Source organism: Antechinus flavipes, chromosome 3 (assembly GCF_016432865.1).
Source record: "Antechinus flavipes isolate AdamAnt ecotype Samford, QLD, Australia chromosome 3, AdamAnt_v2, whole genome shotgun sequence".
NCBI lineage: Eukaryota > Metazoa > Chordata > Mammalia > Dasyuromorphia > Dasyuridae > Antechinus > Antechinus flavipes.
Genome location: NC_067400.1, coordinates 33588914 through 33614762, shown reverse-complemented (window position 1 = coordinate 33614762; position 25849 = coordinate 33588914). Strand labels below are relative to the sequence as shown.

At 35.7% G+C, this 25849-nt stretch overlaps 1 protein-coding gene across 1 annotated transcript in view; it reads right to left on the bottom strand.

Moving 5' to 3' along the window:
• The window catches only part of NAALADL2 (N-acetylated alpha-linked acidic dipeptidase like 2), a 979587-nt gene that overhangs the window by 348419 nt on the left and 605319 nt on the right, over positions 1–25849 (bottom strand). The window contains exon 6 of the mRNA XM_051983192.1: positions 14851–14994. Coding sequence (XP_051839152.1) covers positions 14851–14994 — 144 coding nt within the window. The remainder of the gene's footprint in view (positions 1–14850; positions 14995–25849) is intronic.

Here is a 25849-nt window from a genome sequence, read left to right as displayed (position 1 = left end):
ATAAAACACAATGACTAATCAGTCTTGATTCCAGATGACTGATGCTGGAACAATCTTCTTTTTAGTAGAGAAGTAATGGGTCAATTTTATATACTATTATTAGACTATTATCCATCATCATCATCACCATATCAGTGTTATTTAACTGGTTTTTTGCTGTTGCTAGATGAGGCTACCAGGAAAACTTGGAAAGAGTAATCATTTGAAAGGAAATATGATGCAAAAACCAAAATGCATCAATAAAAATATAATATACATTTCTGTTATTTAAAATTAAGCATAAGAACGTACATGTTTAACATGTATTGGATTGCTTGCTATCTAGGGGAAGGGGTTGGCAGAAGAAAAAGAGGAAAATTTGGAACACAAGGTTCTAAAGGTGAATGTTGAAAATTACCTTTGCATACATTTTGATAATAAAAAGCTATTATTTTAAAAAGCATGCTATAAAGTAGAAGAATTTGAAAAAAATTTAAATTAAATTAAGCATAGTAAATCTATTAACCATTATAAATCTATAAGCAGTGAGTTACAATAGGGAGGGATCCTGCTTCAGAGTCAGGAAGGTTATTTTGAAATATATTGTTTGCTTGACCTTAGGCCAAGGCCTTTATCTTTCACTACTTAAGACACTTCATATCTTCTTTTCCTCCCTTTCCCGCCTCCCTCACCTGAGGGTAATGGCAGTCAGTCACTTATTGCTTTTACCTAAAAGTACCTCCCTCCCTCCTGGCCAAATAAATTCGTGCCTTCTGATTTGACTGAGACTGAGAAATAAGAGAATAATGCTCTTTACATTATCTATACAAAGGTAAAAACAAAAAGTGCAGAAGGTCCGAAAGGCTCTTTCTTGTCTGGCTAACCCAGACAAACTTTAATTCATAGTCTTTGAGATATCTCTTTTAGTTTCTCAGAAACCTCTGCCTCTCCCAAGGAGTCCTTCCTATCCCTTCTCTCTTAATAAACACGACCTGCTTTGTCTTCAGTGAATTTTCAAGCATTTTCTGATGTTGGACAATCCAGACCACTTAAGTCTCTTGTCTCAGCCTTCAATGCTAATTCTTCAGCACATATTAAGAATTTTATTCACCTAAGCACTGCAGGATTTTTGGCATTTATATGACAAATTAATAATATAAATATGACTTATGATATTAATGGCCCCAAAGAGTATTCGTTTTTTAGGATTTTTTTTTCATTCATAATATCCCAGTGCTTTGAACACAGGTGGTGCTTAAAGAATCTTTGTTTAAGGACTGATTAATTCTAGACAGCTAAAATGTATAAATGGGGGAATCCGTGCTCAGGGCACAGGAGCCTTTCTCTGATTCATTCTGAATGAAATGGGACAACCATTCCTCCAAATCTTTCTTCAACTCTGAGGAAGAATTGTCCTAGTCCAAAAGATCAAGTGAGTTTTGGACAGGCATTCACTTGCAATAGACCAAACAGCTTAAAAGTTTACCTTTTAGATTTCATCTAATTTGGTTCTAATAATAATACTGTAAAGTATGTACTATAATTATTATTGGCTTCATTTTACAGATGAGGAAACTGAGGCACAAAGAAGTGCAGTGATTTATCCGCAGTCAGAAAGAGAATCACAAATAGTACCTAAGCTGCCTTCTTTCTGTAGGAGGTCCTTGACCATTCACTAGCGCAAAATCCAAGGTTATAGCCTATTACATATTATAGCCTATAGACATATATACACACATAACCCAGAACATGTGTTCATTTGTGTACATGTATACAAGATACATCCTTCATTCTGAAAGAGATCCATGACACCAGAGGAGTGATGCTGTGACATAAAAGTAAATTGGATTCAGGGAAGGCTGTGCAAGGTCACCTGTCTGACTTTCTTCTCCAGAGCCATCTGGATGCAGATTTGGACAACTGGAGATGGTTCTCACAAGATATGTACATTTATACACAAAATATAGATAGATATAACTACAGATGACACACATATATGCATTGTATTTTTGTACACATGTATATATACACAAGATATATACATATATATGACATGTATACACAAGGTGCATGTGGGTTTATGTGCACACATGCAAATGTGTGCATATTTATACATGATACAACTTTCTATAAATACAATATACATGCATCGTGTGCACATGCAAGACATTTACATGTTTGCATGGAACAAAGTAATATATGGGCACATGTGTGTGTTTGTGCACACATGTATAAGAAATGGACATATACACAAGGTAAATGTGTACTGTGAAATACAATATAAATGTATGTGTGTGTATATATGTGTACATGCATATACAAGATAAGCATGTGTATGGAATCTACATGTAGATAGATACGTGTGTATATGGTCAAATATGTATGCACGGACACACAAATAAGTTCCTTTAGGGATTTTTCTTTCTATCTCTAGGGCTGAGCACACAGCAAGCATTTAAGGCTCTTGTTCACCATTGATCATGTGAGTAATCTACAAATCTATCAGTGGTGGATTAGGGAACCTCGTGCCCTTCTACTTCTATCCTGCTTTGGGGGCAATGGATCCTCGGAGGTAGTTAAAGTAGGAGTGCTCAACTATGCTAGGGAGATGAAAGGCCCCTGTGTGCCTTTTGTTCTCTTTTCTTTTTCAAATTGGTGAGCAAACAGCTATAACCATGTAGATGTGTTTGGGGTCATAGGCAATATTGTGAGTCCCAGTGGTCTAGAAGGTCTGGAAGTCCCGGGCCTATCGAGTGGAGCTGCAATCCAGCAAAATTCTTCCATCAGAGAAGACAATCCCCGGTGAGAAGAAAAGTTCAAGCCTTGGTTTAACTGGCCAGTTGATGTTTTTCAGGAAAGAACACAGAACCAAGATGAAATGTCATAACATTTGTTCAGCAATCTCACATATTGCTTCATGTGCTAATGAGGTTTTAAGTATCAATATTCCAGAAGAGTATAGCAGTACATTTTAGTTAAGTCACTTAATTCTGTGTTATCTTTCCCTCGAAAATATGAAATTCTGTTTATATTTAAGATTCCTTTTTAATGTAGGAAATAAATATTTGTCCCATACCTGATTTATGATTATGTTAATAATGTTTCTTTTTTTTTCTTTTTTTTTCTTTTCACTTTGAAGAGATTCTTGGTTAAGACTCAAAACCCGAGTTTTCGGGATATTGGACCTGGTGATCATTGTGGGAATATAATAAGCCAAAGAATATTGAAAAAAGATAGCTCCATCCCCCTCATTAGAGGTCATGCTTCCCCCAGGACTGAACATGGTCTCACTGCATAAATAGCCCCATTTAGAAAATGCAGGTGGCTGAATATTGCAGCCCTGTGGCAGCTTTAATTATTAAACTACCATGAAAATTCTATTTAACAACAACAACAAAAACTTTTAATCTAATGATCTACGTATTTTGCTTCATTCTGTACTCAATTATGGCTACTTCTGGAAATAAAAGAGAAATTTTAAAAGCTCAAAGGTCATTAAAATGAGCTGGGGTAGCAGAAATCCAGAAAGGCTTCAGGTCATAATGAATAAAACCGGGAAACTTTCTGATGCAGTTTAAAATACTAAAATGATATTATTTGCATGATATATTTATTCAAGGTAGCATCTCCCAAGCCTATAGCTGTCAAATGTTATCCATTCTTAAGAGTGGATTTCATGATTTCATGAATGTTTTGGATGTGAAGTGTGACTTCAAATCTCCTGAATCTGTTCCTTTCCAGAGAGCTCTTGTATTGTGTGGGTCGAGGGGGTGTCAAAGTCAAAAAGCATGAAATCAGGTGTCGGTTTCTGCTTATATACTTCAGCCATTGGGGGGGAGGAGGGGTGGCACTATATGGCAGCAGCCAATCCATTGTGCCCCTGACTAATTCTGATGTTAGTTTCACACCAAGGTCTATGGAAGTTCTTCCAGATGCTCTGTTTCTTCCTAAATCTGATTCAGGTTAATAGGAAATCACTTTAGTGTTTCAGCAAAAAGAGAACCAGCAAATATGGCTATTGGAACAGATTGAAAGCTGGGCCATGGATGGAATCGATTTGCTTGGCCAATTCTGTCATGAGCTCTGAAGGCAACGGGGGAGCACAAAGGAAAATTAAATTGAAACATGCAAGTTCAAATAATATAGTTGTTTGGTTACCAACTACAAGTCACAGAACACTAGTGTCTGGGAAGAATTAAAAATGAAAGTCACTCAGATAGAGGGAAGGTAAAGGGTGTGAACAAGCAATGAAGAACATGAAAAAGAAACAGGGTAAGATGTAGTGTGAGGAATGGAAGAGTGAAGAAGGTGGGCTGGCAATGTCGTGAGGGATTACCTGAGGGCAGCCTGTGTGTTCCACTGATACCCTAAGAATGTCAAAAGAAAGCCAGAAAGTCCTCCTCCTGAAAAATAAGGATTTCCTTCTAACAAAGAAAAACAGTCTTCCCCCACTGAAAGCCACTTTACTTGCACATCATGATCCTCTTAGAGAGCAAATGACAAACAACAATCCAAATGACCAGAAGGCCTTTCCATCTGCCCTGTGACCAAAGTCCTGAATACGTGTCTCTCTCTAATAAAAGTATGAAACCGCAGAACGTGTTGTCTTTATTTTTTAAAATCATATTTGCATGCCCACAGTATTTGGCATTTAAGTAAATATTTAAAATATGCTTTTTCATTCAATCACATTCCAGTGATAAATATTTGATGAATTGGAAAAATAAAACAAAACAAAACTGAAGTCACTGAACCTTGCCTCCTTATCCACAAGTGGTCTATAGATTGAGAACTAATAACAATATCAGACATTTATAGAGCACTTAACATCTGCAAATCATTCTTTATATGTTATTCCATCTGGATCTCCAAATCAACACTGTGAAATAGGTATAACAGTTACTATTATTTTCATTTTAGAAATGAGGAAATTAGGGCTTAGGGAGTTGATCCAGTTCGCCCAGGAAGCTCAAAGTGGAGCCAGAATTAAAATCCATGTCTTCAAACTCCACTGAGTCCAGTGATATTTCAGAACTTCTCAAAATCAAACTGGAATCCAACTGAATTAAACAAGCTCAAAGGCAATCGAGTTGCTTGATCAATTTTGACCTCATAACTTCTGGATGATATCAAATAACAGAAATGTATTTGGAAGCAACAGCTCTTTGTATCTGGTAAGAATCCCAACAAAAGTAAGGGCTTCAGTTTAAAACATCTCAAACTAAGGTTTTCAATGTAAGTGACAGAAAGACTCAGAGGTTTCTTCGATCAGAAACACAAAAAGTAAAACTTAATTTCTTTTAAAGACCCATGACAACAAATATCTCACTTTTCAATGCTATTTCTTGGAGGGAAGAGCTCACATGTCCTGACAACTTTCTCTTTAGTATTGATATTTTTAAAAGGTATGGAAAGAATTATTTCAAGAGCCACATATGTCCTACAACAGCTGTTTCTGATGTATGACAACAACAAAGGTTTAAAGGAGAAAAGCTCATTTAGCTGAAGACTTTCTTTTTAAGAAAAATGCCCCTGGCTCTTTAATGTTGTGCAGTATATTGTTTTAATTGTTTTTAACACTTCCTAGCATATATTTTTAAATTGGAAAGAATGAAAAGCGCTCAAATTCAGCCACAGAGAAACAAGCAAGGGCAATTAATAACACGATATTATGAAGATAAATGCATTAAGATATTACAAAATGAATATGCTTTTAAGAGTAATTTAAAGTCTGCACTGAACACAATATTTCCAACTTCTAAATAATTCATACTACCACTGGGGGATTTTATAGTGAAGAAAATAATGCTATTTCTATTTCCCTCTCTCTTAGAACAATTAACACAGAGAGTATTTTAAAGATCTTCTCATTTGAGCCTCCCAATTATGTGAAGTTACTATACATATTGTCCCTCTTTTATATGTGACAATATTGAGACTTAGTGAGTTGGCCACTGAGAAAGAATAAAAGTGAAAATTGATATAGTGCTTTAAAATTGATAAATTGCTTCAAATTCATCATCTCATTTGAGCCTCATAAGAACCCTATAAAATAGGGCTTATTGTTTACTATTTACCATTTGTTGCTATTATTGCTTACAATTATCGGATGAGGAATATGAGACTCAGAGACGTTACAGGACTTAGTTATGTTTATATGCCACAGTTAATAAGGATCAGAGACACATTTGAATTCAGTTCCAAGATATAGACTCTTCTATATTCCTCACATCACTTTAAATAGCATTGACTTTCCTCAGACATAGAGGAAACACTTTTTTGTGATAGAAAAATATTAATTAAGCTTTTAAAATAAATTATGTGTTTTAGATAAAAGCAGACATTCATAATGAATATACATTGCAAGAGATCACCAGTTTGTTTCCTATGGTGCTGACAATGAATTAACTTTTAAAAATAGGGAGAATTTTTAAATAAGAAAAACAAAAGCGAAGCAATAACAATCACAAAACCAACAACCCTTCCTCGGGGACAATTTAAAAATGTGTTGTCAACTTCCAAAGCTGTCCCATGTCCCTCTGGGGGCTGAGAAGTAGCATTAATGCAGCCCAAGTGACCAAAGGTCCCAGCTCCAGAGGCTTCCAGGGCAGCCCCAGCAGTGGAGGCTGGAGCTCTCCTGTGGGCTTGGTTAAACTCAGGGAGGCTCATTGCAGGGATGGCTTCAGAGGGCTGATTTGTTTCTTCTGCTGTAGCAGCTTTTGTGAAAGCCTTCTACTAAAGCTTAGATTCATTATAGCTTTCCTCAGGTAGAGGGAGCCTAAACCCACATTTATGAAGATACACATCCTTATATTAAATAGGATATAATAATACTATCAATCATAATTAATTAATAATTAATTATAATAACATTAGTAGTAATAGTAATATTAAAATATTATTAATAGAATGGTAATAAAATAATGATTAAAAGAACTCTGTCCAAAAGACTAGGAAGGACTGTATTGGATGTAGTTTCTACACAAGACATTGGATATGTGACACAGACTGAATAATAGATAGCAGGTCTAAATAAAGAAAAAAAACTATCTACAGAGTTGTAGAAAGAGCATTAAAACTGACTGCACTGAGCCTGAGTTTGAATCCTGGCTCCTTTGATTACTATATGTGACCTTGGACAAATCAGTTAATCTTAATTTCCTTATGTGTCAAAACGAGAAGGGTAAATTAAATCACTTCCAAGATCCCTTCCAGCTATATAAAGCTCCAATCCTCAGATCCTGTGGGATAAAAATAGCGATGGGAGGCTCATGTAGTTATTTAACCATTTGGATCAAAGATGTAAATAAGGAAGATGGTAACTTGTATTTGATGGAACACTCTCACTACATTGAAAAAGAAATTAAAGAGGGAGAGAAGATAGAGAAACAGAGACAGAGACAGAGAGACACAGAAACAGACAGAAAGACAGGACATACAAACAGAGACAGATAGAGATAGAGACACACACACATAGACAGAGAGACAGAGACAGAGTGAATCAATCAGAGTACAGGAGAGGTGAAAAGAATAGAGGTTCTACTGGTATAAGTGATTTTAGAATTATAAATTATGAAGGGAAACATGTGAAGATGTCCCCAAATTGTGTTTATTTTTCAGATTCCATGAGCATTTCAACCTGTCTTAAAGCTCAACGGGTTGTCGGATATAGAATGTTTAGTCCCATTCATCAAAAATTTTAAAAAATGTCCCAATCTTCTTCTGCACTGACATTTCCTGTTAATGGCAATTTAAATATTTCCTGAAATGCTTCTTTCATATCAGTTCTAAGCTCATCACTCCTTGTCAATTTATGTGTAATCATTTATCCATTTGATATTCCAAAAGCTGAGTCCTAGTAATACCAAAATATGAAGATTTTTAAAGCAGCAGCAGTAGACCAACTGGCTGACAGAGCTGTAAGTCAGAGTACCTTCAAATAGGTCAAGGATATAATTTATTCTTGCATTATATAGCTGGAAATTTAATTCTTGCTTAAGAGTTTATTGAAGTGTGAAGAGAAAGAAAAGAAGTTACGTCTGAATATCCTTTTATGTAGGATATGTGTAAAATGACTTGTACAATAACTTGTCATAGATGATGAGAAAGTACCAAGAGGTTTCAGCAATAGAAAAATCTGACCTTCTATTCCTCTTGAGGGACTGATCATCTACGTGTAGAGCCTTACTTTAATTTGATTCATTTCTAATTTCTACTCCCAGGTAATCACTGCTGGATTAAAAATTACCACTTTTTTTTTTTTATCATCATACATAAGGCTCTTCACCTAAGACTGAGAAAAATTACTGGGAAAACCAATATTCTTTTTGCATCTTAACTGAACATCTTAGAGACAGACTGATAACAAATTGATCAATTGAGAGAATTGGAGAACACTGAGAATGCTTATGCTCAGGCAAATAGAGTAGAGTGCATGTGCAGGAAATTGACTCAGTTCAGACAATTTATTCCTGCCCTTTCCCTCACTATCATTCCCTCTTTCCTTGCTCTTTTCTCTCAATTCTGTCTTAACTGTCCAAATAATTTCCCCACTTTCTTCTTGCCTCTTCTAATCAGTTTCATAAAGGTCTTTGCATTTTGTTTCCTACACATCCTTCCACCGGATTGTCTAAATGGCTTTGGGGGGGAACAGAAAGGAAGGGAATAAGCATTTATTAAATACTTACTATGTCTCAGGCACTGTACTAATTGTTTTACAAATATTGTCTCATTTGATTTTTACAACTACCTTGTGAAAGTAGGTGCCATTATAACATGCCTTTTACTATTGAAAAGACTGAGTCCTTCAGAGACTTGAGGGGCCACTTAGCTAGTGAACATTTAAGAGAAGACTTAAGTTACATTTTCATGATTTAACGTCCACCAGGCTATATCCATTGCACCACCCAACTTTGGACAACCTTGATGTTGAATACAAAGCTCTGAATGAGTGGAATGGGCAATCATTTTATTTGCACGGGCTTCCTGGATTCCCAGAGTGGACTGGAGAATTAAAAGTTGACTTAAATATGACAATTTCTTCAACTCATCATTACTTGCACTACTTTGTAATGCAAGTTTCATTTTAAAGCACAATCTATTATACTTGTTAAGCAGTACAATATAAAAGTATGTAAAATATACATTAAGTTTAAAAACCTACATTTGATTTGAAAATTTCTAAATACCTTGTGCTTATAATTGAACCATTTTCTATGATTCTTCTCCATGTTAACATATATGTATATAAATATGTATATATATTATACATTTATATGTGTGTGTGTATATACACACACATACACACACACACATGCAGATACACATACACAGTTATTGTGTCTGAGTTATTCAGTCATGTACGATTCTTTGCCACTTCACAGACCTTAGCACACCAGGTCCTTCTATGCTCCACTAATTCCCAAAGTCTGTCCAAGCTCATATTCATTGCTTCCATGACACTATCTATCCATCTCATCTTGTGCCGTCTCCTTCACCTTTTACATTCAATCTTGCCTATCAGGGTCTTTTCAATAAGTCTTGTCTTCTCACTGTGTATCAAAAGTATTTAAGCTTCAGCTGCAGCATTTGTTCTTTGAACAAATAGTCTGAATTAATTTCTTGAAGTATTGACTGATTTGATCTCTTTGCTAACCAAAAAATTTTCAAAAGTCTTCTCCAGCCCCACACTTCAAAAGCATTAATTGTCCCTTTCAGCTTTTCTTATAGTTTAACTCTCAAGATCCTACATTGTTACTGGGGGAAAAACAAAAAAAAAACAAAAAAAACCAGAAGAGTGTGTGTGTGTGTGTGTGTGTGTGTGTGTGTGTGTGTGTGTTTATACACACATAGATAAGATATGATTAATTTATATATTTTGAAAAACTTTAAATAATAAATACAAACACCAAAAAACCCCACCAAAGCTATGAAATGAATCAGTTCTAAAAAAATCAAGTTTCCAAAAGATGGCATGGAGGGCAAATTCAAAATTGTCTTCAATTTACTGTTTAATCATTTCAGTCATATCCAAGTCTGTGTCTGAGAATGGTTTTGAACCTAGTTCTTCATGATTCAAGGCCTAGTGCTTTTTCTAATGTGCCCTAAGCCTTCATTTTAATGATCCAAATATGCAGATTGATCAGTCACTAATTCATTTACCTAAATTAAAGTTAGAGCATTTGAGAGTTGGAAGGGACTCAATGGTCTTCTGAGGATACCATGTAGGAAAGTCATCTCTACTGTAATCTATATCCTCTAAGTGGTCATCCATTATTTTCCTTGAAATTTCTAGAGTAAAGAAAGCCATCTCTACTTGAGATAACCCATTCCTTTTTTATACAGCACACAATTTTTACTCTCCTACCCCAATCTCCTCATATCTCTTATTCTCTCTCTCTCTCTTTTTAAATTTTTATTTAATAATAATTATATTGACAGACTTCATGCCAGGGTAATTTTTTTTTTTACAACATTATCCCTTGCACTCGTTTCTGTTCCGATTTTTCCCCTCCCTCCCTCCACCCCCTCCCCTAGATGGCAAGCAGTCCTATATATGTTGGATGTGTTGCAGTATATCCTAGATACAATATATGTTTGCAGAACCGAATAGTTCTCTTGTTGCACAGGGAGAATTGGATTCAGAAGGTATAAATAACCTGGGAAGAAAAACAAAAATGCAGATAGTTCACATTCGTTTCCCAGTGTTCTTTCTTTGGGTGTAGCTGCTTCTGTCCGTCATTTATCAATTGAAACTCAGTTAGGTCTCTTTGTCAAAGAAATCCACTTCTATCAAAATATGTATGTCCTCATACAATATCGTTGTCAAAGTGTATAATGATCTCCTGGTTCTGCTCATCTCACTTAGCATCAGTTCATGTAAGTCTCGCCAGTCCTCTCTGTATTCATCCTGCTGGTCATTTCTTACAGAACAATAATATTCCATAACATTCATATACCACAATTTACCCAGCCATTCTCCAATTGATGGGCCTCCATTCATTTTCCAGTTTCTAGCCACTACAAACAGGGCTGCTACAAACATTTTGGCACATACAGGTCCCTTTCCCTTCTTTAGTATTTCTTTAGGATATAAGCCCAATAGAAACACTGCTGGATCAAAGGGTTTGCACAATTTGATAACTTTTTGGGCATAATTCCAGATTGCTCTCCAGAATGGTTGGATTCATTCACAACTCCACCAACAATGCATCAGTGTCCCAGTTTTCCCGCATCCCCTCCAACATTCATCATTATTTTTTCCTGTCATCTTAGCTAATCTGACAGGTGTGTAGTGGTATTTCAGAGTTGTCTTAATTTGCATTTCTCTGATCAATAATGATTTGGAACACTCTTTCATATGAGTGGTAATAGTTTCAATTTCATCCTCTGAAAATTGTCTGTTCATATCCTTTGACCATTTATCAATTGGAGAATGGCTTGATTTCTTATAAATTAGAGTCAGTTCTCTATATATTTTGGAAATGAGGCCTTTATCAGAACCTTTAATTGTGAAGATGTTTTCCCAGTTTGTTGCTTCCCTTCTAATCTTGTTTGCATTAGTTTTGTTTGTACAAAGGCTTTTTAATTTGATGTAATCAAAATTTTCAATTTTGTGATCAGTAATGGTCTCTAGTTCATCTTTGGTCACAAATTTCTTTCTCCTCCACAAGTCTGAGAGATAAACTATCCTATGTTCCTCTAATTTATTTATAATCTCGTTCTTTATGCCTAGGTCATGGACCCATTTTGATCTTATCTTGGTATATGATATCTCTTATTCTCACCATAGCACTCAAATCAATACTACCATTGCTTCTGGAATATACATCTTACATAATTCTTCTATGGATCAATTCACCACTCTTGCAACTGCCCATACAAAAACTTCTCTGTAATCACAAATATCCTATAATTATTGTCTCCCCATTATAGATTATATGCTCCTTGAGGGTAAGGACTTGAGGTTTGTACTTTTATCACTATTCTGACATATAATAGATACTTAATAAATTCTTTCTATTAATTAGCTATTTCATAAGGGTTTTTTTTTTGTTTGTTTGTTTTATTTTGTTTTTATCAAACCTAAACTTGCCTCTTTTCAATTTTTGCCCAAAGCTCTGGGTTCCTCTCTTTGAGATAAAAAATAACAATCTTTCCCCACTTCTGAATAACTATCTTCCAAATATATGAATGTTCTGGGCCAGACATCCTTAGTTCCTTTAACTGCTCCTTATCTAGCTCAAACTCATGGCCAGTGGAAACTTGTGGTAACTCATCTCTGAACGTTGTCTAATTTCTCAACTTGTCCCTGAACTCTGTCCAGCTTCTCAAAATGTGGATCTGAGAAGTAATTACAGTCCGTTTGAAGTGATCCTGGCAGGACCAATGGAATTATAATCTCACTATTTCTAGGTATGCAGCCCAGTAGGATTCACCTCTGGGATACTAATTTAGAGTGGATAGGAACATTTAGAGATTATCTGGTTCAACCCTCTCATCATAAGGATGAGGAAACCGAACCTGAGAGGTAATATTTAGTCTCACAGTTGGTAATTTATAGAGTCAAGATTTTAATTCATCTTCCCCGTGGATGCAAGTTCTTTCCATTGTCCTAACTCTTGTTCTCCACCCTGCTGAAATGACTGAGCCATGGAATCCTTAAAGACAAATGTCTCAGAATTGACATGAGAGAACGATTATTGTACATACCTTGAAAACATCAGGAGGCACAGATCCCTACTTGAAGAAGTGTAGGATGGTAATTGCCAGTGTATTTTTAACAAACAGAATGTGGGGTCACACTAACTCCTCTTCCCTACAGACCGGCATGTAACAACAATGGAGAAATGGTCTTTCATCCCACCATACCCCTGAGGTCTCCACCATGCCCTCTGAGCCTTTACCCAACAGATGATTTGTGTTTTTATGCTTTGCTCAAATTGATAACGAGTTTGGGAGGGTGATAATCTGTATGACTTGGCAAGGGCTAAGCTTGAGCAGGGAACTATCCCAAATCCATCTTTGTCTCTCTGGCCCCACCAAGCATTCTCTGTTGTAATGCCTTCCTCATCTTCTAGAGGGCAGAGGGTTCAGGAAAAATCTGTGGGGACAAGTGCTCCCCAGATATGGACGAAAAAGTCTTCACTTTACGAATAGAAGACAATATAACACCAAATTTATCTGTTTAAGTTGCTTTTTAGAACTCAAATGTCAATGTTCAAGGCAGAAATAAACTCTGACCCATGGCATTCATCCTATTACGGGAAGCAAAGATGCTTTACTTCTAGCCTTCCTCAGCCAACAAGCCCTGACAAAATACTGCAGCTCAAGCAGCATCTCCTGAGTGATGATGCAGAAAAGATGCAGGATTTTTTAAGTCGATTGAAGGAATTAGGTTTTGATGATTCTTACTAAAAGACTCTATGTCCCAGCTCCCTAATACCTATTTCCCACTGAATCTTCAAAAAAGAGGGGGACATTAAAGCTGAAACCTGGACCCATAAAACTAAGCAGATTCCTATAAATGTATCTATCCATTGCTTTATCTGCAGAGCTGGATGGAGGGATGGAAGGTTTAAGGTGGCTCATGGCCCTTGGTGTGGATGGGCTTCTCTGTTGGGGCAGCTATCAGGTATTTCTTCCCGCCATTTCCCCAAATGTGTCCTCCACAGAATTAGAGAGCAGGGCCACAGGATCACCTCAGTCAATCAGTGTTTATTAAATAACTATTGAGGGCCAGATATTGTGCTGGATGCTGGAGAGATAGTATATAGACTATACATGTCTATAGTATGTAATATATATACACACAAACATATATGTGTGTGTGTGTGTGTGGGTGTGTGTGTGTGTTACACATATACATAAGAATATGTCAGCTGGGTAGTACAGCAACTAGAGTGCTTGAAGTTGGATTGAATCTGGCATCAGACACTGTGCTAGCTAGATGATCTTGGGCAAGTAACTTAACCCCATTTACCTCCGTTCCCTCCTCTATAAAATGAGATGGAGAAGGAAATGGCAGCCTGCTCCAATGCCTTTGTCAAGAAAACTCCAAATGGGGTCATGGAGATTTAGACAGGACTCAACAACAACCATAATTCCACAGATGCATGCACACACATCAATATACACATGTAAATACACAATGCATGCATGTGCTTACAAAATACATTGTGATTGTGTGTATATTTACATATACACAATATATATTTGTACATGAAGATATGCCTGAGAATGCTTTCGAACCCAGTTCTTCATGATTCAAGTCTAAGGGACTTAAGGAGTATCTACTGCGTAGCAAAGTTATGTGAAAGAAAGATAACATGGACTCCCGGAGTTATTGCAAAATCCTCATAGAACCATAAGTCTGTAGCTATGAGAGCTCTCCAAGGCCGTCTAATCCACCCCTTGTAATCAATTTTACAGATAAGAGAACAGAAGCCCATAAATATTAGGATTTGTTTTGGATTATAAAGAAGGCAACCACCAGAGGTAGGGTTTGGACCTTGGTTTTCTGACTCCAATCAGCGATGGAAAGTGACCTGACCAAGTTCATTAGCTAGTGAACAGTAGAAACAGTCTCAATGTTCACTTTTTTCCCCCTTCTGTTGTGGTTTTTCTCTTTTGTTCTGATTTTTCTCTCTCAACATGATTCATAAAGAAATGTGTATTTAAAAAAGTTAATATACATTGTTACCAGAAAAAATAAACACTTAAAAAAAGAGAGAGAGAAAAGAAACAATTTGGGATTCAGTTTCTCTGACTTCCCCCTTCAGCTCACTTCCCACTGTAAAGCATTCTCCTTCACAGGCTGGACCAGTTTTAGAACTGAACCTCAGGATGCACAGATAGACAAGGTTGGCTTACCATCCTGTGGGAACTGCAGAGGCTTGCAGGCGCCAGTCTGACCTCGCTCCTTGGGCAAAGCAAACAGTTTGGCAGCAAGAGACGCAGAGATGGGCTGCACCAGCAAACGCGTGAGGTCCGTCCGGCTTTCTCTGAAGCTCCCATCTACATTAAGAAAAGCAGGAGGAGATGCTCAGGAAGGGAAAAACACAGATTTCCAGAAAGATTCTGAACAGGAAGTGGTTATCCCAGGCCTACAAAGCATAGATTAGCTGTGACATGCTAAAGAAAGGGGGTCTACTCAGCTCTAACTCAGCTCCTAGGACTCAGTTTCCTCATGTGTTGAGTGTCATCAATGTGACAAAGTTTGGAGGTGTTGGGGATGGTGGGGGAAGGAGGAGATATGATTTCAAAAGGATCTGTGTGCTGGAAAGTAAAAAAGAAATAAGATTCTTTGTGCTACAGAGTCAAAGAAGGGCAAAACATGTTTATGAAAGCAAGGAACGCCCCAAATTGGTGGGATTCTACATATATCCTGCTTCAAAGGGGGAAATTATATATACAAAAACAAATGATTTTTGTGTTTCTTTGTATACAAATATCTGTATGTACATATGTGTAGCTCATCTCTCTCCTCTTCCCCCATTCCTTCTTTCTCCCTCTTTTCCTCTATCTCTGTTTTTCTCTGTCTCTGTCTCTCTGTGTCTTTCTGTCTATCTGATTCTTGGTCTCTTTCTTTGTCTCTTGATCTCTCTCTTGGTCTCTTTCTCTGTTTCTTTCCCTTTTGACATACACACACACACACACACACACACACCTGTGTATTTGTAAGTTCAGAAATGTAGCATCAAGCAGCCCACTGCATTTTCCAGTACAGGCCAATATTTCCCCTGCACTTTTACTGGGAATAAGCATTGCTAAAAATTTTGAACAACTTAATTTCACAGGGATACAAGGGATGAGGTGTTTCACATTACTATGATCTAGGCATCAGAAGACAGGCCATATACAAATGAGAAAATAAGTTATAGAAGTACTTTCCTAATTTATCACCTGAAAACTACAAGGCTACAGAAAATACTAGGTTTTAAAGTTTACTGAAAAAAAAGAATAAAACCTTCTCTAAGGAATAGGAAGAGTCATTCCTAAGAAAAAAGAATTCTAGCTGTTTGGGTGAGGCTCATTTGTACTATAAGCTTTAATAAGTATATAATTTGTAGAAGAATAAAAACAATTCAATTCAATTCAATAAGCATTTATTTATCATGCATTCATTAAAATATTTCAATGCTATAACAGAATAACACATTTCAATTTAATTCAATTTTATAAAAACTTTTAGTAGGATACTAGAAACACAAAAGCTAAATAAAATAAAATAAAACTAGCCTGATTTCCAACAAGCTTAAATTCTATTCTTTTAATTGCTCTTTCTCTGTCACAACTCTAAGAGGAAGGTAACAGAGTCATTATTATGCTGATTTGGAGCTTAAGTGATCCAAACCCTTTCACTTTCAATCTACTTGGGCAAGTGATTTAACCTCCCTTCTCAGTTTCCCCTTTTGTAACATGAGAGCATTTAAAATTAGATAGGCTGTGAGGTCCCTTCCAGTTTCATTTCTCTGATCCTGTCTTCCTGGACATTTACACAAATTTACACACCATTATGCATGGGAACCAAGGTTCAAGTCCAGCTTTTCCCCTAAAGCATCTCCTTTGGGCTTTGGAGGCTATTTCCTTTTCTCAGATCCATGTTTTAAATTTCTGATAACTAGATTTTGTATTATATTTTTTATCTTGCTTAATCCAAATCGAGAGCATTAACAATATAAGAACCAAATAGTAGTGATGTGACAAATTAATAGACTTATATATGACTGGTCATGATGGCTCATGCCTATAACCCTTGCTATGCAGTTGATTGAAGCTGATGGATCATTTGACCAAAACCAATCAAATAGCTGCGCTAAATTCAGGATCAATCTGGTGTGCCAGAGGGAGGAGGGAGCCATCTGGCTGCCCAAGGAGGGAGGTCAGGTCAGAAATGGAGCAGTTTGAAACTGTTATGCCAATCAGTAATGGATCAGTTCTGTGAGAGACCTTTGTACCTCTAGATGAGCTAGAAATACCCAGTCTCAAAAAATAGCGCCTGGAATAAGTGCTTAGAAAATATTTGTTGACTGTTCTAATTTATACTTTCATTACAGTTGAAACTTCTGGTAAAAATTATTTAAAAACTCAATTCTGAAACTTCTACCCAGATAATTCTCTGATAATTTCCCACAAAACAGTGCTGGACAATATCAGTTATAAAAGATCAAAGATATATATGTATCATATACATACACACACACGTGTATGTGTGTATGGATATGCAAGAATGTACAAATGTGCATGTATATATACACACACCCATCCAGGTATATGTGTGTATACATATATGCATATACACATGTATGTGTTTATGTGTATACATATGTGTATATGTATATATATTTTTTCTTTACTAAATCGAATCTCTGATCTCGTGTGCATTAAAAACTACTTCCAATAATTGGACCCTATCCACATTGGTCCCTTCTTTGTAAACATGATTATTTTTTCCTACAATAAGTTATCCACAGGATGTCTACCCAGCATGCATATAGACTTAGGTAGTTTCTCTCTACATCACAAAAGTAGCAGCAGAACACAGAGACAGCCCATTGGTCATCCCTCACATACACTGCTTTCTTATCACCAGCACATCTCTAGTCCTGTTAAGACTTTTCAATGTGTTACTAATATTCATTTTGCTTTAAAATAATATATTTTGAACTAGATCAAATACAAACTTTAATAAATAAAAATGATCTTTTAGATCTCTCTCTCAATTGATAAAAGACCATTAAATGTACCCCCTTGATACTCTAGAATGCCCTGCTAATGATGTGAAATAATAAATTTTCAAAAGTTAAATATGGTGATCCCTACACTCTAATTGTACATACCCACAGCTTTGACTTTCTCCTGCATTACTAATAGACTAGCATTAGTTTTGAAATATCTGAAGTGAGTGGCTCATTAATTTTTCACCTTAAGCTTAATGGAAATTTGACAAACAGTTCACTGCTGAGAACAGACACTAAAAGCAGGACTTTACTGAACACTAAGATTAAATTATAGCAAAAAGTAAGAAGAAAAGCACATTTTATTAAATAAGATTAGCTCAGGGAAGAATTCCATTGCCCTCCATTATATGGAGCTTGTATATAAAATCTTAACACACTTCCACTATTTTTATTCACTTATAATTTTAAGCACCTCGATGAACTACCAACCCCAGCTTTATCCATGGGAAAAATAAGACAAAGACACAGAATAAGTGATATTCTTCTGTGAAATCTAGGCAACCTTAGAACTCAGATTTCTATCTTTTTTCTAGTCATACTTGATTCTGTGTCACTTTGGGAGTTTTCATTGCAAAGATAATGGAGTTGTTAGACCATTCCTTCTGCAGCTCATTTCACAGATCAGGAAATTGAGGCAAATAGAAGTAAGTGATTTGCCCAGCACCTCACAGCTTAGAAAGGATTGAAGGCAAATTTGAACTCAGAAAGAGAAATCTTCCTCACTCCAGTACTCTATGCACTGTGCCACTGAGATATTCAAAGAGCTCAGATGCTAATGATTAGAAACAAAATCTTTGCTAGTAACAATAATTTTTAAAAAGGTAATAGAGAGTACAGTACAATCTCCTAATATACATATACTCTACTTTAAAGTTGTAAGTAATACTCACTGACTTAAAAGGAACTTCCTAATAATTTAAGCTAGCTAATAGAAAGATGTACAGCTTTTGGGTATAGTGGGTAGGTGAATGAATGAAGGAACGGAAGAATGAATGACAAGTGTCTTCACCCAAAGGATGGATGCTTAGCTATCAGGAGTATTGTGAAGGGGATTCTTGAACAGGGATGATTTAGATTATTCAGGCTCCAAAATTTCTTTCACTTTTTGAGATTCTGCATTTCTGTAACCCCCAGATATTCCAAGAGCTTTCAATAACTTCTGCATGGATCTGTGCCCAGAATATGGGTTGGAGTTGATCATAAAAATGGTCAATGGAAAGACTGGGAACACAAAGTTAGGTTAAGAGAAGCCTGGGTCTAAAGAAATGATTAGTGGTAGTCCAGGAAAAGGCTGAAGAGTGACATCGGATTAGTAATACCAGAAATCAGAGTCCAGTGGAAATCAACCAGAAAGTCAGGTCCTGATTGCTACTTATTACTTGTGTGACACTGGTGAGTTCTATAACAACTTTAAACAAAACTTCTTCAACTCTAAAATACTGAAGTTGGACTAAATTATGCTACAGATATATTTCACCTCCAAATTGAACTTGATAAGTAATATGGATTTCTTTTTTTAAAAATAGAGAAAAGAAGGAAGGGGAGAGAGAAGAAAAATGAAGGGAAGGGGAGGGAAAGGAAGGGAAAGGGAGAGAAGGGGAGGAGAGGGAAGGAGAGGAAAAGGAAGGGGAGGGAAGGAGAAGGAAGAAGAGGGAAGGAGAGGGGGGAGAGAGAAGAGGAGAGGAAAGGGGAGAAGAGGGAAGGGGAGGGGAGAGGAAGGAAGGGGAGGGAAGAAAAGTAGAGGGGAAGGAAAAGGAGGAGGGGAAGGGAAGACAGAAAAAAATCAGAAACAAAAGAATGCCAAAAGCCAGAAAGTCAAAAAAGAATAAAAGTCAGGGAAATGCTTATATTGAAATAGGGACAGTAGAAAAGAAGGGAATGAGGATGGGAATGGTATACACTATTTGTCTGGTGTTTCATCAACACATTCTCATGTGGTCCTTACCACAACCTTGGCAGGTAGATGTTATTATTAACACTATTTTATAGAGCAAGAGATGTAGGCAAACAGCTAAGTGACTTGCCACTCCTAAGTGTCTGAGGATGTATTTGAATTCAGGTCTCCCTTCCTCCAACCTAAGGACTCTATCACCTGCCCCCTCCATTTGCTTTGAGAAGAAACATCAGAAGCCCAAGTCGTAGGCATAGCAGATAAATATCTAACAAAAACAAGTATGATGTAACAGAGAAAAAGCCAGTTTCAGAGTCCAAGAACTTGAGTTCAAGTCCCATCCCCGATACACATTAAGTTTGGGAAAATAGACAAGCTATTTAGCCTTTTGGTGCTTATAAGAACTCTCTAAGATGCAGGGAAATTGCTGTCTTGTATTGTGGAGGATGTCTACTTTGGAATTCCTTCAATGATGATAAGCTCACAAGTCCAGATTAAAGCAATACCAAGTGACATTGCAAAATATTTTATGTAGGTTATTTCATTTACTCTACACATAAAATCTTGACTATAATATGTATTCAATAAATACTTGCCAAAATTAATTAAAGTGATCTTCATAGCAAACTGGGAGGTGTTGCTTGGGGAACCAAAAAAACAACAACATTCATCTCTAAGAAAACAGCATTTGATTTCATCAAAAGTAAAATACAAGCAAAACTCAGAAAGTTGCAGAGTTCTTGATCAGTAAGAAGGCAGATGAAATTCAATAGTAAGCTGATTGTAACATCCTAAACACTTTTATGATGTACTGAAGGTTTCTATTGGGCCAAAGACCTATGGCATATCTTAATTATTCCAGGATGATGGAGTCACATTGATTAGTGATAAGGGCATGATCCTAGATAAATAAGCTGAACACTTCCATAGTGTTCTCAACAGACCATAATCATTCAATGCTGAAGCTACTGATCATTTATCTCAGATTGAAATCAACCCTTTCTGGGGAACTTTATGACCAAAGAACCACAGAACATTATGAAATGCAAAATGAATAATTTGGGTCACATTAAATTAAAAAAGTTTTTGCATGAATAAAATCAATGAAGCCAAGATTAGAAGGGAAATGGAAAGCTGGAAATTTATTTTTATTTATTTATTATAGATATGAGATGATTTTTCAGAGTTGTTTCAATTTGCATTTCTCTAATCAATAGTGAGAGCATCTTTTCATATGACTGTAGATGGTTTTAATTTCTTAGTGTGAAAATTGTCTGCTCATATCCTTTGACTATCAATTGGTGAATGGCTTATATTTTTATAAATTTTATTCAATTCTCTATATATTTTAGAAATGAGGCCTTTATCAAAAAGACTAGCTGCAAAAAATAAAATAAAATAAAAGATGACAAGAAAAGATAATGATCAATGTTGGAAAGGATGTGGGAAAACTAAAACACTAATTCATTGTTGATAGAGTTGTGAACTAATTCAGTCATTTTGAAGACCAATTTGATACTATGCCAAAAGAACCATAAAACTATGCATATCCAGAAGAGTCACTACTGAAAACTACAAAGAGGTCACAAAAGAGGGGAAAGGACTCACATGTGCAAAAATGTTTATAGCAGTTCTCTTTATGGTGGTAAGGAAATAGATGCCCATAAACTGGGGAAAGGCTGGATAAGTTATGGCATATGAAAGTAATGGAATATTATTGTCCTATAAGAAATAATGAGCAGGATGATTTCAGAAAGGCCCGAAAAGACTTATATTAACTGATACTGAGTGAAGTGACCAGAACCAGGAGAATGTTATATACAGTAACAGCAAGACTATGTGATGATCAGTTATGATAGACTTTGTTCATCTCAGCAATGTGATCATTCAAGACTTGGGATGGAAAATGCCATCTGCATCCAAAGAAAAAAAATATGGATTTAATGTTGATTGAAGCACAGTATTTTCACCTTTACAGGTTTGCTTTTTCTTTCTTATGGTTTGTTCTGATTTTTCTTTTATAATATGACTAATATGAAAATGTTTAGAATGATTGTACATGTGAAACCTATATCAGATTGTTTGCTATCTTAGGTAGAGGGAGAGTAAGGAAAGGAGGGATAGAGGAAAATTTGAAACTCAAAATCTTACAAAAATGAATGTTGAGAGCTACCTTTATATGCAATTGGAAAAATAAAATACCATTGAATAAAAAAATATAGTGGGATATGAACAAGATTCAGAGAATATGGGCACCTTTAAATGTATTTATGCATCAATGCAGGGAACATACTCTTTTAAGAACTTTAGAATTGATAAATGATATGGGAGACACTGGCATAGGAACTGCCCAGCGTGGTGCACCCTCATTAGAGAAGGTGCTGTGCTCTATGAGCAAAGCAGAATTGAAGTAGCTCAAAAGAAATGCAAGACGTGCAAATTTAGGGAATTCACTCTAAATGTGCATTTGGACTATTTGTGCCCATATTGGTCTGATCAGCCACAGCCGGACACAGTAAATTGACTTTAATATAGTAATGCCATTTTTATCCTCTTCAAGAATGAAAGATAACAACCAAGCATATTTGATATATTTTAAATTTATGAAAAAGCATAATTCATATAAGGAAAATGGTTTAAATTGGTAAAAGCAACACCCATAGCAGTATCTATGAAAAGATATTGGAATTTGGGGTCAAGATGTTACTCCATCCCTGGTGAACTTTGTGACTTTGGCCAAATAACAATATTTCTTTGCTTCAGTTTCCTCAGCTATAAAATGACCGTTTCTTGTAGCTTTAAGTTATGATTCCATGAATCTGTATCACCTTAGTTAAAATGTATTAATTGATTCATGGAAAGCATCTGCATCACACAGACATCACTTGAAGGATTTTTGTGCCTCTATATCTCAGTTATTTTTCTTTGTTAGTTTGCTTTTGAAATAAAGTAGCTACACATATTATAAAACAAATTTTCAGACACATATGATGGAGTCCTATTACACTCTAAACTTTTGGTCAAGGCTATTGAAAGACATATCACAGATCTTCATTTTGCTCCTCACCTTGTGGAGGTAATTTTTAATAAGTTAGATTATAAATCTGAAACTTATTTCTTAGAGGTCAGGGAAAAGTAATTTCTTCCCATTGAGTTATAGAATCCTATTTTATGATTAATTCCAAAACTCTTAAGCAAGTAGGTCCTGTTTTGGTGAAATTCACTTGATCCTAATGCTCATTTAAAGTACTATTAAAAACTGTCAGCCCTGTTTCCTTCTGTATCTGTAGTTAGTGGAATAGAAAATAGCACACTGATTGTGTTAGGCAAAAACCACACTGACATATTCTGATGCTGCCACAACTTACAGACCCCCTGCTGAGGACAAGTTAATTAAACCTAGAAATAAAAGGGAAACACAGAGCAAAAGAATCTAGTCTGCTCTTCTTTCTCACTTAACTTATTATGGCCACTGCAATTGACTCTGGTGAAGGAAAGGGAAAAAATAATGGCAAAAAATGATAGACAAAAAGATATGATTACTATCTAGATAACTTATAGTGAAAAGTTAAGGCATTTATCTAGACAGTTAAAAAATTTAGTCATTTTCAATCAAGTCTGATTCTTTGTGATCCCATTTAGGATTTCCCTAGCAAAGATGCTGGAGTAGTTTGTTACTTCCTTATTTGTTTATTTAGCTATTCATTCATTATTTATTTGACGCTCATTTTGCAACTGAGAAAATTGAAGCAAATAGAGTTATGACTTGTCCAAGGTCTCACAACTAGTAAGTATCTCAGGCTCTATTTAAACGTGGTTTTTACTGACTGCAGCCCCAGCAGTCTATCCACTGAGCCACCTGGCTGATTCCAAGGCTTTTGCCTTGGTATGTGCCTGGCACATAGTAAATACTATAAATATTAGTTTATTGTAGTAGTTGTTGTTATCTTGCAAAAAAGATCACACAACAGTAAGCATCAAGGTTAGATTTGAACTCAACTCCTCTTAATTCCAAGCCAGGGTTCTTTCCAATCTGTCTCTAATTACAATGAAGTCATAATAGCTGTTTTTATCCTAGAATAGCATTTAGCAACCAGTTGTCTCTTAGGGGGGGCTAGTTATCATCTAAGCTACAAGGAACATTGAGGGTTCAATTATAAAACTAAATTATTTGAAATTGGATATGTAATTATATATAATAATATTTAATTATTGATTGTTGATTATTGATATAAACTAATATTTATGATCAGACTATTAAAACATATCCCTTCTTGTTTTAACCAAAGCATCAATATGGCCACTTCAAACCAAAGAAATTATTTCAAAATTGTCAATCAAAGTTGATTATTTATCGGATATACACTGCCTTGAGATATTTTTAAACACACAATTGCTCATTCTCTTATAAGACTGAGTTCTTAACCAGATTTTTAAATATTCAGTTGCCTTTAAAAAAAAGAAATTGAAAATTCATATTTGTAAAGCTAATCCCAAACAAGTCTGTATTCAGATTCAGCATACACTATTTTTAGTCTATTTCAAAGGGATATTTGGATGCCTCCAGTTGATTCAATGCACATTAACCATGAACATTTCCATTTCCTTTGTAACTATCAGTACTTTTCTGGGACTGGTCCCTTCCCTGAAGCATTCTAATAACATGAAAATTTTGAAACCATAAACTGTATCATAAGAATAATAAGCTGTGGGCTAGACACAAACACAACTCTTTTACATTTTATTTCTTTGAAAGTATTCTCAGCTTGAAAAATTGGGATGATTGGCCACCTGCAAGCTAAATGTAATACAGTTATAAGCAATTCAAATTCCTTCACATGTTTTTTATTGATAAGAGTCTCATTCTAAATTTGAAAGCAATGAGCGTTGGAATGATTTGTAAAGTTTCTTGTTTTGGAAAATGAGTGTTATGCATTTTTTTTTAAAGCAAGAAAAATGAACTTGGTGGATTCATCATTTTTTTATTTAGAACTATGCAATCATTAATTTTATACAAAAATTATTTATACGTAAAAGTATATTAAATTTAATTAGAAATATGATTAGACTTCCTGGCAATTTAGTATTTCTTAGATAATAACAAGGAGATCTGGTTATTGAACTGAATTGAATTTATGTTTAACTTTTATCCCCAGATAGACATTTTTCTCTAAGTATGATGGGAATGCTGACATAGCTCTGGAGGCCTTCTGACTGAGGTTGTGTTGCAAAAAAAAAAAAAAAAAATAGATATAATTGGCAAAGAACTGTGGCTTCCTTCAAAGATAAGGCAGGGCCCCTCTTCAGTCACCCAATTACTTAACAGACAAGATGATAGAGCAGAAGGACAGCTGAATAGGTAATGGGTTCTAGTTCCAATTTGGCCAGTGATAAACTTTGTATTATTTATGATAAGTCACTGAATCTGTCAGCTTCAGTTTCCTCACCTGTAAAGTGAAACCTGTACTCAGTCCTTTATAGCTCCACAATCCAAACGTTTACTTATGAGATCACCAACAACATAAATTTGGAAATAAAGTATTCTGTAGTAGTTAATAAGAGTAACTTGAAAATGGACCTTGAACTAAATTAATTTGGACAAAAAACCTTGCTGTGCATTTAAATTCAGAGAATCTCAAAAGCCCTCTAATTCAATACTTAACAACTCCTTTGTTATTGTGTATTTTTCCCCCCAGTCATGTCCAACTCTTTATGATCCCATTTTCTTGGCTAAAATACTGCTATTTCCTCCTCCAGCTCATTTTACAAATGAGAAAACTGAGGTAAACAGTGTTAAGTGACTTGCATAGCCAGTGTCTGAGGTTATATTTAAATTCAGGAAAATCAGTTTTCCCAATTCCAGGCTTGATGCTCTGTGCACTATGGTGCCTCCTAGTGGCCCTGAAAATTCCCACTACATATCCACTATGATTTATCACATATTCAGGACATAGTCCTGGAGCCTTTTCTTGAAGATTTACAATAAGGCATGGTGGAAAGACCTGGTTCTGGAACAAATCTGATCACATTCTGTCCTTCCTGTGTTAACTCTCCAAATCATTTAACTTCCCTTGTTCTCTATTCCTTCTTTAAAGTAGGAACAATAATATTTGCAATAACTAATATATAGTTATCCTGAAGAAAATTCATTGTAAACCTGAAAGCTGTACAGAAATATCAGTATTCTTGTTGCTGTTATTGTTAGATAAAAGGCATTTGATTTTTATAAGTATAGAGC